Source organism: Aquila chrysaetos, chromosome 15 (genome assembly GCF_900496995.4).
Source record: "Aquila chrysaetos chrysaetos chromosome 15, bAquChr1.4, whole genome shotgun sequence".
NCBI lineage: Eukaryota > Metazoa > Chordata > Aves > Accipitriformes > Accipitridae > Aquila > Aquila chrysaetos.
In genome coordinates, this window is record NC_044018.1 from 3,246,307 (window position 1) to 3,259,393 (window position 13,087).

Here is a 13,087-nt window from a genome sequence, read left to right on the forward strand (position 1 = left end):
ATCACATGCTTACAAAAACATAGTCAGCTTTTGCACTGAAACAGAATATATTCAGAATATAACTACTTGGATAGGATACACCTCGCTGTTAGATGTCCTCTACAATCAGTGAAGAGGCGCATATCGCTAGGAAGAGTTTGGCTTCATACACCTTTATCATCTTCGGAGACAGTGAATGCATCTGTTTGGGCACCTGTGGCTCATCACTATGAAGGGAGTCTGGAGAAGATGCCTAGATCTTCTACCAATAAAGTCGGGTGGGATTAAATCCTACCTTTTGTTACCTATGTTTTCATTTGCCTTTATTCTTGGTAAAACGTTGTATTCACTCTTCCCAATGACACACAATACATTACATACTTCTGTGCTGAATTGGTTAAGTCATATATAGGAATAAGCACTGTGCAGTTCTAAATTTTAACCCCAAATCTGACAAACTCTGTAGCCTGAGGATAATTATAAAACCTAGGCACAAGATACTCAGTTCCTCTAAAAAAGCAATTATTCTCTCTGACAATAAATGTATAATAAAAAAAGAAGGAAATATGTTAAAAACACTATTCTCAGTGTTTTCCTACTGTCTTCCTCCGGAACACACTGACAGCAATTACATTTTTACTCTGATTTCTTAAGGAAGCAAAGTTTCCATAATCATTCTGCCCAGACATTTGTGTACATCATGCACTCCTTTCTCTCCAGCAACTTTTAAATCCAACCTAGCAGAAGCTTAGAGATTTCAAAGATATTAAGACTCTAAAATATTTCAGCTGGACAGAGAAGGCCAACAGATCAGTGTGCACATGGATGGGGATTTCAGCATGAGCTCATCTCCTTTAGTCACACAGAATCCAAGCACAACACAACCACAGGAAACCAAGCTTCAGTACTGGAGCTGCTCACAGAATGACTTGTTGGGAGTTGTTTTACTTAAACCAATTCATCTTTGCCCATTCCAACGGGTCTAAAAGTGTTAAATTCTTTTTTTTTTTTTTCTTGGTGTCACTTACTAAGGAGCTGGGATTTCCCTTAGGAGACTCTTCCACTGCCCCGCTGACATCACTGCGAGGAAGCCTGCTGAAGAGTAAGCTTGTGTCTTCCTCTTTCTAATTGAAGTTCTCACCCCTAGTACCATTCTTGGCTTTTGCCTCCCCTGATTACTATCCCTTCCCTTCCTCTGTTTCTCCCTCCCCCCGACCCCCAGATATTTATAGGCAGAGAGGTCATCTTTTTCTGCCTCTTTTCTGAGATGAACGTATCCAGTTCCTCCACTCTCTCCTTCTAGGACATGCCCTCTAACCCTATTGCCCATTTTACTAAATCCTTTTGGACTCTCTCCAGGTTTTTGATGTCCTTTTTCTGTTCTGCTTCTCAGTCCCAAATACCTCATGCTAGCTGCAGTCTCCAAAGCAGAACGGTGAAAAACCCAAGTTAATTTTTAACTAATTTTTCTCTTCTGCAGTTTTTTGTTCCCTGACATTGCTGAAAAAAGGAACAGCAAATTAATTTATATGCTACCTCTGCAACGGACACTTTTGTCACAGGTAAGAAAACCCCAACAGACGAAACTTGCAACTTGCCTAAAAGTCACAATTGTGAAACCCCACAAACATCAATATCATGATTGTTATTTTGCAGAGAGAAAGTTGAGGTGTAGGGAATTATATCAGTTTACCCATAGCTTCAGTGAGCCCATGGCAGAGCCAGACTTTAATGGATTTTCAGTTATGTCCCTTAAGATTAGTCAACATACTTTTCTGATAAGTGCTGGGAAATGTAAGTCAGTTGAGGAAGTTCTGCAAAATGTGTCAGAAGACAATTTCCTGATTTAAAAAAAAAAAAACGAAAAAGCAACAGGGTTGATAGTTACATTTCTAATGACTAACATGGAAGAAATCACCATGAACTCAAGACTTTCAGGCTACTTGGATTAGGTGGTTTAAGGGAACTTACGCAGTTTTACATCCAAGTTACAAAAATTTGAAGGAAGCAGATTACTCATCAAATGGCCTGAGACATGGAAGTGAGATGGATGCAAAACATTCAGTTTTCTATGCATCTCAAACAGAGTTATTACAAATGCGCCAGCAAATAAGAACTACTCCCCCAGCCCCCAAAGCGAAATCAGTGCCAGAATCATGTTATTCAGCAACCAAGCTGGGACTGTCTGTAACTCATTCCCAAATCCTCAGTCTCACTCAGGAGCATTTTCTCCAGTGATAAGGCTTCATCAGGAAACACAGCTGGATGGAGGAAGGAAATTCTGAGAAGCAAAAAAAATAGTGGGGGTTCCAGGAAGTTCAACCAGATAGGAACTAATGGAATTTGTTTTTCTGTCTCCCCAGCTCCCAGTGTTCCTAAGCAAGTGAGAAAATCAGAGGGAAAGTGGGGGCAAAAAAAGTCTGGCAGATCTTACCCTGCAAAACAGGTCCTCACTGCAGGTCTCCAGAGAGCATCATAATTACAATTCAATATTTTCGATCACTTACTCTCCCTGGGAAAAACTGCAGACGTTTTCAATTTAGGTCCACTCTGAAGCTCAGCCATTGTTTTCTCCCCCCCCCCCCCCCCCCCCATTTTTTTGACTTGTATTTTTTTTTTTTAAAACAAAGGTCCCTGTGTAGTTTATTAAGGAGGTTTTAGTTGGACACATGATTTATCAAAAATAATAATAAAAAAAGTACCGTTATGTTTAACATTCAGGATAATTAAAGGTTGCAAGTGCCTACGATTAGTAACGCATATCCCAGAACCAACAAAACAATAGCTTAAACTAGTATCTAAGTCTTACTATTTCTAAAGAAACTCCTTTCGACCCTTAGGGGCAAACAGCATTTCCTTCCATATCCTTTGCAATTTCACTCTTTTGCAATCTTTACAATCCTCTAGCCAACTCCCTCTTCCTTTGATAAGGCAGATAATCCAAATTTCAACATCCCCACTTACTGCAGTAGCATCAGTGTGAAACAAGAGAAAAGATCCATCAGCCAGATCAGTCCTAGGCTACTGAGACAGTTAAAAAGTGAGTCTGAGTTCAGTACTACAGTTAAAACGGCTCAGATTAAGCTAGCACAAAACATCTTCTGCCAAAGACTACTCCACAGGTCAAGATCATAAAATGATTGCTAACGACCATACTAGAAAAGACTGAACACGACTAATTGGAACAGTGTCTCTGTGACATATCTGATTTGTTGAGACACCATTTATCACAGCAGCAGTTCAGAGGTGACATATTTTTGACAAGCACTTCAGAAGAGACTGGATTATCTTGCTGGTCCAGAGACCATGTCACTTAGCCTTGAGCCCTTCCACTAGTTTCCATTCAACCATAAGCACAGATGGAGTTTCCTGGGTTTTGCTTCCCCCCCACTTTCCTAATATTTAAGAACAATTTGGTATAACACCAGCCAACCAACCAGACCTAGTACGACAGTACCGATGAACATCAATGTAATACCACTGCTAGGATCTACTGCACATTAGGCCATTTGTAGAGACAGAAAAGCTCAAAGGCCATGGGTACAACAGCTCTTGGGAATAAGAGAAGTTCCGCAACTCACTCAGATGAAAAACCTGGCCATAATGCCATCAACAGCACACATCCTTAAACGTTTCCATAACTTCCACTGTGTCTGATACCTACAGAACTGCAAATCATCACCCAGCTAAGTCCATTTACAGCATAAGCGTTTTGTTATTCCAAAAAGTTCCCATCTTCTGCTCCTTAAGTGATCTCTTTCACCCATCCACTGAATTTTGTCACAGGCTTAAATTGGAGGCTTTAAGGGAGGGAGATAGTCAAAACTCAGTTGGACAAGGTCCTGAGCAACTTGTAGCTGACCCTGCTTTGAGCAGGGTGACTGATCTAGAGACCTCCAGGTCTCCTCCAATCTCAGTAATTCTGTGATTCTATGAAAAGCAGTTCCTGCACCTTTCCATGAAGTTATACCCAAGATGGTTCTGATCCTAGACTGAAACAACTAGAAATACAGGAGAAAGAATTGTGCTGAATATCTTTGTTGAAAGATCAAGAGTGGAATGACAACTCTGCTGTGAGCAGAGGATAGGTCATTCAGTCCAAATCAAATCTGTAGTGAATGCTTCTCAAACTGCACCTCTGAAAAAAGCTGAGGAATCTAATACCTCGGAAAGAGCCTTAAAGATAGGACTTTAAGCTACAGGATCAATACAAACAGGTACTTCCACATATCATCTCAGTTGCAACTACAGCTGGGAACCTGCAATCAGATTAATTGATAGTAGCAGTTCTGGCACCTATGTAAGTATGGAAGCTGTCCTCATCTACTCTGAACAGGGACAGCAGCATACAACTGTTACTAACAGTTGCAGGAGCTGCAATTAAAAGGGACTGCAGCCTATCACAGCCTGGAGGCATACCCCAAGGCTCTGATGGACACCAAGGCTCTTCCGACATTATCTCTACACAGGAACAGATACGAACAACTCAATTCCAGCAGAATGACCAGCACTTTCCTGCTCCTGTAGTGCACTCTCTGCCACATCAGAGAAATGCCCAGAGCCTAGGCATTTCAAAACAGAATGCAAACACACAGAGAGAACAGTACTGCAAATCCTCCCAAGACAGTTCCTTCTGTGCCACCTTAAGGACCAGGCTCTGGAACATGATGGAAAGGGATCATGAGAGTTCATGGGTGCAATGAAATGAAATTGCTCAGAGCTGGAGGGTCTGAGCAATGCATTTTTGTTCTGTGCAAACTCCACAGATCTCTGATCCATGAAGAAAGGGCGGGGGGAGGGATGTAGCAACTGTGCTGAATTGTGCTGCCTCTGGCTTTCTCTCACTGTGGCTGCTTAGCAGCAGCCAGTAGCCAGAAGACAACAATGCAGCTCCAAATTACATTACCTCCTGCCTGTATTTGCATGTGGAAATCTGGGTGCTTAACAGGGAACAGCCTGTGACTTTTTGCCAGAACCTTGACCCATTAGCTTACTGTTCAGTGAGGGGAAAAAGGAAATCTGCACAGTAGTCATCAGCCATCCACTGCACTGGTCAAGGAATTAGCAAAAACATGCACAAACTTAGATACTCTTCACAAGCAGCCATAAATGCACATACTCTGCAGGATCTATCAACAAAAGAACAAATGCTCTGCAGGATTAAGTCCCAGAAGAAGCAACAGCACTTTCCAAACGTATCTTTAATTTCAAAAGATGGGGGACATGCAGAGAAAACAAGACCAACTATTTGGGACAACTCACGGGTGGGCAAAATCTACTCCCTTAACCACAGCACTGTTGATTTGCATTAAATCCCAGTGTGTCTTGCTTCATATTGATCTGACAGCAAGGGAGCGAAGAAGTAGATCCATGGCATATTTAAGTGATCAGAAGTGTTAATCAAGGAGGCTCCAATGGTGCAAGCTTACCTACAGTATTTGAGACCTCTAACAGCTCTCACGGACTTGAAGTCCCCACATGCTTATTTCAAGACAGTAATAAGTTAAGATGGGTTCTGTTGTGGCTGATGGCCTCCTCCCAAGCTCTTACCTTTCAAGCCAAGCCATGTGACTTGTAACAAAGGTTCATACTGTTTTTCACAGTCACAGACAAGACAGGACAGTTCTTAATTTGTTTAAATTTCTTCTAACCTCCCAGTTTAATTAACTGTAACTCTATTTTTGTAGTTTAGCGAACAGTACTCAGAAAACAGATGACATTTTTCTCCGTCCTTTAAAACCTACAGCACATTCACTGAAATTGTAACACTATATGGGATAATGGCAAGACCAAATCCTTCAAACTGTTCAATTCAGGACACTCCACTGATGTATTCTTTATTTTATAGTCAGAGTTTTTTCCAGTGAAGAATCCCCAGTGGATTGCTATTTGTTCTTCACAAGCTTCCTTGTCATTCTGCCTAGCATTTACACAGCTACAAACCTTATATTACTTTCACTACTAACCAACCAAGATCTCTTAGCACATTCTTCCCCCTATTCCTCTCCTCCCAAAGTTCACAGTGGCCTAAAGTGAAGTTACAGAAAAATTTTCAAGACTACTGCACAACAAGCAAGGTGTCAAACACATACATGGTATTCCAGAAATTTCCATTCAATTTCAGGCCCCATCTTTCCCTCTAGACAAGAGACTTCAGACCTCTGAACCAACAGGGCAATTCTTGCAACATATTCATTTGTGCTTTTCCAGATGTTATTTTTGCAAAGGATTTTTCTGGATATGTTAGTCATGTCACAGTCTAAGTCTGTTATTTTATATACTGATAGAGCAGGCCTATTCTCTGCAAGTGCAAACGCGAATGACTAGATAAGTAAAATAAAATAAAATGAAATAAAATAATAAAATAAATGCTAGTACGAACCTTGATCTCATTACACAAAGTGGGGAAAAGTCTTTTCATTAAATATTTATCAGTGATCAAGCCATATCTGAATCCTTTGTTCAAAGATGAGCAAGACTTAGCAGCTGCTCAGCCTTTCACAATTCTTCTGAAAATAAGGCCAGTTTGCTGAGATTGGCCAGTTGCTACTGAATGTCGAATTTTATTTTGTATATTTATGCAACTTTCAGATCAAGCAAAATTGATCTACTTTGCAATGTACATTGCTTAATAAGTGTAAAATTAAAATAATGAAGTTTCCTAACTCCAAAGAAGTTAAATCTCGATACATATATTAGCATTCATAAAAATATGTATTAAATTCACTCTTATTTCCTGATGGTTCAGAGCACAGCCATTCCCCTGCAGCCTTCACCTAGAAACAACAGTAATTTCACAGGCAGAAGACCCCTTGCTTTTGATGGGCACATGGTAATCTCATTAGCAGAAAGACATTTCAGTATGTTTTTGTTATAAGGGAAAATATGCAAGGAAACAAGAAAAAGGTGAAGCCTCTTGTTTACCTGTGTCTTCACACTCTTCTGTCGCTTCCCAAATATGCAGGACAGATCATCTTCACTGCGCGAAGAGAGATCCTTACCTGAAAGGGGTAAGGGGAGGAAAAAAACCACACACAACTTTCACATCTGGTGTTGACAGGTACATTTTGATAACAAACTGTGACCCATGGCAGTAGAGAAATTATTTTTGGAGGTGAACAAAAATCAGGAGGAGAATGTTGAAGACTCTAAATGAAGGCTGACCATGACTCCCACATACAGTAGGAAATATGTGTGTGTGTAGGGGGAAAGGCTGGTGAGGAGACAACCACAGCCTGCTGGTGAATGCCCACAAGGAAACACAGAACAGCAGCTTGTTTCCCCTGACTTGACACTGCAATTGGTATAGCAAGATGAGGGAAGCAGCCTGTACTACGCTAAAGGGAAAGAAGACTTGTAACCTCCTACACACAAGAAAAGTTCAAGGAGAAACTGCACATCTTTGGATTCTCATGAGAATTCCCCATCTCTGACAGCATTAGGGAGTTATAGCTCCTCCATACAGTGAAGAAAAAAAATATCCATCTTTACTCAGTGGTGACTTTTCTTTGATTCATGAAATTGCTTTTGAAAAGCAAAACCTCCATCTCTGTAACACACTGGATTATTCCAACTTAAAGCAATTTCAAGGGTGAAGCAAAGATTTCTCTGAGTTTGAGTAGGACCATTAGTCCCATCTGACTGTTGTGTGGCTAGCTGAGTATCACACGTGGAGCAGGGAGGGGGAAGCAAAAGGGTGTGATGTGATATTCTGAGATACTGCTGATTCCACAGTGCAGAAGCCTTTATATTGAGTTGTCCACAGCTTGTCTCAGAAAACCCTTTAAAAAAAAAAGTCAACAAAAGTTAAAGAAACAAAATTAGCCCAGATAGGCCAACTTATCAGGAGTCTGCTGGGGTCTTACGCCACTTGATTTTCTGATTCCAAAATCACTGTCCACAAAATGAATCTAAGCACTTAATGGACAAAAAAAAAAAAATAATACATCTGACTATTCCACCTGTTTCTTCTTCTCAGGATCCTTAACTGCCCACAGAGGGTAAGCAGACGTGAACCTAGAGGAAAAAAAGTGTTACCCAACTTTCTGGTGTCTCACTGTACAGTCTTACCCAGTCCTTACCCAAGCAAGCTGGATGAGCCTGGTGGCTGTTTTCAGCTTTATCTTGGCCAAGCTTTGGAACATGACACTTACAATCCTGCTGCTCCTCCTCTCATCCTACACTTTCTTTCCATGCCTTCCCCCCCACCCCTAAATGCATCCCCCTCTTCTTGCATTCTGTAATAGAAAACCAACTTAGCTCACAGTCCAAATCTTTTGCAGCATCACAGTGGAACAGCTACTAGAAAAGCAACTGAAATCACTGTCTTAATCTCATACTGGTGTGTATCCCCAGATCTAAGTGTGGCTGCTAAGGCTATGTGTGGTGCCTATGTTCCTGCTGCAGCGAGGCTACAAAACAGCAACAGAAACGGAAGCTGCATTTTCTATCGTTGCTGCTCCCTTCTCCCGCTTTTGTGTGAGCTCGTCTTGTTTAGTCTAAAAGGAAGCTGGATCGGACTTGAAGAACAAGGGCCACAACAACATTAGCCTTTCTCAAGTAACTTTTCCTCTTTCCCTGAAAAAGGACAATTTCCCTGTTTTAGACCACAGAGGGTACAATCAAACAGGGGCCTCCCTTATAGAAACACTGCAGCCAAACAAATAAGGCATATTGTTAATATGAAAGCCTTGCTCCATATTTTACATACTCAAAAGACACTTCTTTTTTCTCTATATTTAGTGAAAGGTTAAATCCAAATCAAATCAAAATAAATCCTCTTTGCTACCACCTCAAACAGGCCATGGCCTCTGTACTTGGAAGCCCTGAACCAATTTAATTGTTTAATGTTGTAAAGTGACAGGGTCATGTTAACATGTTTGACTTCAAGGCTGAATTATTTAATCAAAAATCCTAAACCCCAATATCAGAATTTGGTCTCCATTAAAACATCAATTACCTCTGTTTTAGCTGAGGCATTTGCTATCAGAAAACATTACACAGAGCTTCAAGTTTAATAAATTAGCCATTAGTGGAAACCGATCCTATCCATACACTGAAACACATATATACACACACCATGTGCTCACGGGTGTGTGAAAGAGGAACACGACCAACGGAGAAATAGAGCAAGGGATTGAACAATTGTCAAGAGCCAAAACCAGGGATGGTTGAAATAATGTCATCACTGTAAGAAAGAAAGAGATTACTAAACTCTACAAGTTTTTGATACAGTTTTTCTGGCCACCAACCACTGTCCTAATTTATCCAATAAAGTACCTGGTAGATGTAAGAGGGCTTTCCTCTTCCTGCATTCAGGTTTAATCTGATCACTGATCTTATCCACATGATCTCCTAACAGGGGTTATTGGAGATTGCAGAGGATAGTGCCGTGCAGATGCCCAAGTAACTCTGTTATCATCTTTGCCTCCCCCTCCCATCCCCTACCCATGCACAGATCACTCAGAATATTCACTGTTCCTTTATTCAGCTGATGGCTCCTTCAAACAGAAATTATTTTATTCAACAGTATGAGCCTAAAGCCATCCAAAATTGTCCAAAATAAAAAGGAACAGCGTAATACAGCTTTAAGTGAGTCGCTGCAGGGGGTATTTCTAAACCGAGATTTTACTTGCCAAATTTAGACCCCAGAAGGCAACAGATCACCTTGACACGTTTTGGTTGGGTTTTTTTTTTTTTTCCCCCCTCTAATCTTGGCTAGAGCTTATGAAACAACAAAACTCCTCTTACCTTTTGCAAACTTCATATAATGGACACGTTTCTTGGAAGATTTGGATTTTTCTTCGAGACTGAACGTCATCTTCTGATTATTCACTGAGGACTCTAAAAAAGCCAAAACCAAACAGGTTCCAACCCTATTAGAGGCACTCTAATCACCAAATTCAAACATTAGTGTATTTAACTTTCTCAAAACAGAGTCTCAACAACGTATCACAATATATTACTGAAGGAAGCACGGTAAGCTTTTTCTGAGACATGTTACTGCTTGATTTTTTTTTTGCCACATGCCCCTTCCCTTCCCATTTCTAATCTAATGTGATTTGAAAAGGCAGATACAGGTACTCCAGGTCAAAGGCAAAGTCTAATTCAACATCATTTCTACAGTAAGAAAGAATAATAGGTCAGGGTTTATTGTGCTGTTTGTTACAAAATATCTCCAGTGCCAGAGTCTGAGGAAGATGTAAGAAACAGTACAAATAAAATACTGAATCTGACTGGGTACAAAGAAAAAAGAAAAAAAAAAAAATCACACAGACAGGCTTTCCACTTCTAATACTACATGAAGTGCCTTTATCTGGACATGGTCTGATACATCTATGTAAAGAAATTAAACGGTGGCAGAGCTTTTCTGTCCCTGAGGCCAGCTAGAACAAATTGCCACATCCATATCAATTAATTTTCCTAGCTTCCAGAAGAGGGGTTGCACCTAAACTGTCCACTGGGAATGGTCTCTGGGGTTGGCTAAGTCCCAAATTCACTCAGGATCTGTTTGGAAGAATGTTAGCTTGTGCAGGTCAAAACCATGTGAAGGATTAGTCTAACTATTTAACAGTAGAGGTATCAAGTTCCTGTGCTGTGGCAGGTTATTTTACCGGTACTGACGTGCTCTTTGCATCCACAGAGCCTGTTAATTTACAAGAAGTTCTCAAAAGGAGGTAACCTGCTGTCTGGTTAATAACGACGTTATTAGCCCTGTCCTGAAAAGAAATAGGCACCATAGGATTCTCTGCTCTGTAACTCTAGAAAAGGCTACTCTGCTGAGATTTTTTTTTTTTTTTTCCTTCCACTGGCAACTGGGATGGGTAGGGAAATCAACCCATACCCTGAGGGCGAAGTTGAATCACCTTTTTCATATGATCCCACCCCTGAAAGCTCTGCAGACCAAGCTTTTCTGACATTGGAATTACAGCACTTCACTGTTTGATAGGTAGTGACACCTGATGATAGAGTCATTGACCTAAAAATGAAATCCACAGCTTGCAGTGGGAGAGCTGACTACCAGAATGCAGTCTGAGATCTACTCTTCCATTTACACACCAAGCCCTAATGAGAAGAGTAAGGACTAGCAAACCCAGTTTTAGACAAGAGTTTGCAGTCAGCTTGAAAATCCTCAATAAAAACGGTCTATGGGGAAAGTAAACATCACAACTAAAATATCATGACCAGAGATGAAGCACTTTGCGTCTGCTCTCAGATCCACTTGTACCGAAGGGAACATTACACAGCAAAGGATTTCCACAGGGCTTCCTCCTCGACTTTATTCTTACAGCAAAAGGGGCAGCAGCACCGCCTTGTGCCTTCAAGGAGGAATTTCACTACTGAAACGTGCTGGCACTTGCAATGGACAGGTAGGTACATCCCTGTGCCTTCTAGTGACTGGTAAATCCTCTGACAAACTGAGCAAGCAATGCAGGAATATTAATGTGTTTTTTAAAGCAATTTAGTCATAGCAATAAAGCTATGTGTCATTTCTGTAGCAAATCTGATACAGATGAATATTCCAAAGCACGTTACAGACATGGCCAGTATGTTGTTGCCCCATTTTACAAACAGGAAAGGGACACAGTCATCATCACTTAGTATCCCAGCAAAAGAGTCAGGAATCAAAACTCCTCACTAGGTGGTCAGCTAGAAAAAAAAAAAGAAAAGAAAGCTAAAACTATGTACATCAAGGGTATTTGAATGCTGGCATACTAACCACCACGGGGCCCTTCCTTCCCGATCTCTAATTGCAATCCAACTCTGGCAACTACACCAGTTATTTAAGAACAATGAAGTTTTTCAGCTGACTTTTAATGCAATTTGAAACTGGACAATGGCCAATAATGTAACATTTGATCCTGCAGCACAGCTGCAGGCAGAGTTATCTGGATGAGTTTTGCCAGCTTAAACAATTGCCAAAAAAACAAGTTTCAGAGCAATGCTTGCAGTCTGCAAATCACCAAATGTGATTCTGACTGGGAATTTTCAACATGCACCCAAATTTGTCCTCAGTGATTGAAAACTCTTGTCCCAGCTGCTAAAAAGACGAAGGAAAAATAACTGAGTAAAACAGGGAGAAATACGGTTTTCAGGAGCCACTTTGCATCCGTACGGACGACCCAGGGAATACTGCACAGATTTAGGAACAAGACAGCCTTGCTCAATGAACCTGCCTCTGTGCTGACTCATTGTGTCCTTGGGCAAGTCATTTCAGCTCTCTGCTCATCAGTTTGCAGGTTTCCCACCAGTTACACCTAACTGATCTTCCCATGGCTCAAGTTGGAACTTGGGTAGGATTTAGTTATAAAGGCAGAAAGGAACTTTTGGAATTTCCCTATGATACGCTATTCTACCTCTTGAGGACTTCAACTACAGCACCTAGCACTGTGTGGCCTCAGACCGTGATGATGGCTCCAACGCACAAGGACAACTTACACAGCAATTTAAAGAAAGTGCTTTTAAAGCATCAGGTTCAGAATTGTAATCCTAGTTCTCTAGGATTAGAACCAAGTTTGATCCTTCTTGCTAACTGATTTTCCTCCTCTTCTTTCTACCTTTCCTCCCTAGAAAACCTTCTGTGGTCAAATGTTAAGAATGAACAAATGAAGAGTTGCTAAATTCACTCAGCTGGCAATTCTGCCACTAGCAGCACGTGGACAAGCTGCTGTGTCCAAATGGAAGCCCTTGGTTTAACAACACTCCACAGAGAGTTGTTTAGATATATGATCAGAGTCTAAGCTTGAGTCTAACTAAAGGAGAGACGATAAACCATTTGATGCATACAATTCTTTCTGTAAGCTTACAACCACTAGTTTTGCATAACTTCATTTTTACAAACCAAGGTCAAACTGTAAAAAGCTTTCCAAAATTAAAAGAATTTATAAATAGCCCTTTTAGAAAAGTTGTGTAGTTTCCCCACTTGTGTGCTCTACATCAGGGCTGCAAAAATCACATTATACCACACTCAAAACAGATGCATAACTCTGAGTCAAAAGCTAAGAAGCAGCTCTCTGAGGACAGGAAAAGTAGGTATTTAAGAAACCACCAGAGCATGGACACCAGGTGTGACAGTTCATTAGTAAAAGAAAGACAAACGCATTGGAAT

The 13,087-nt window shown here is 40.8% G+C and overlaps 1 protein-coding gene across 1 annotated transcript in view; it reads right to left on the reverse strand.

The window, feature by feature from the left end:
• The window catches only part of PINX1 (PIN2 (TERF1) interacting telomerase inhibitor 1), a 61,661-nt gene that overhangs the window by 39,687 nt on the left and 8,887 nt on the right, over positions 1-13,087 (reverse strand). The window contains exons 5-6 of the mRNA XM_030037679.2: positions 9,730-9,822; positions 6,904-6,980 (exon numbers count right to left, since the gene is read on the reverse strand). Coding sequence (XP_029893539.1) covers positions 6,904-6,980; positions 9,730-9,822 — 170 coding nt within the window. The remainder of the gene's footprint in view (positions 1-6,903; positions 6,981-9,729; positions 9,823-13,087) is intronic.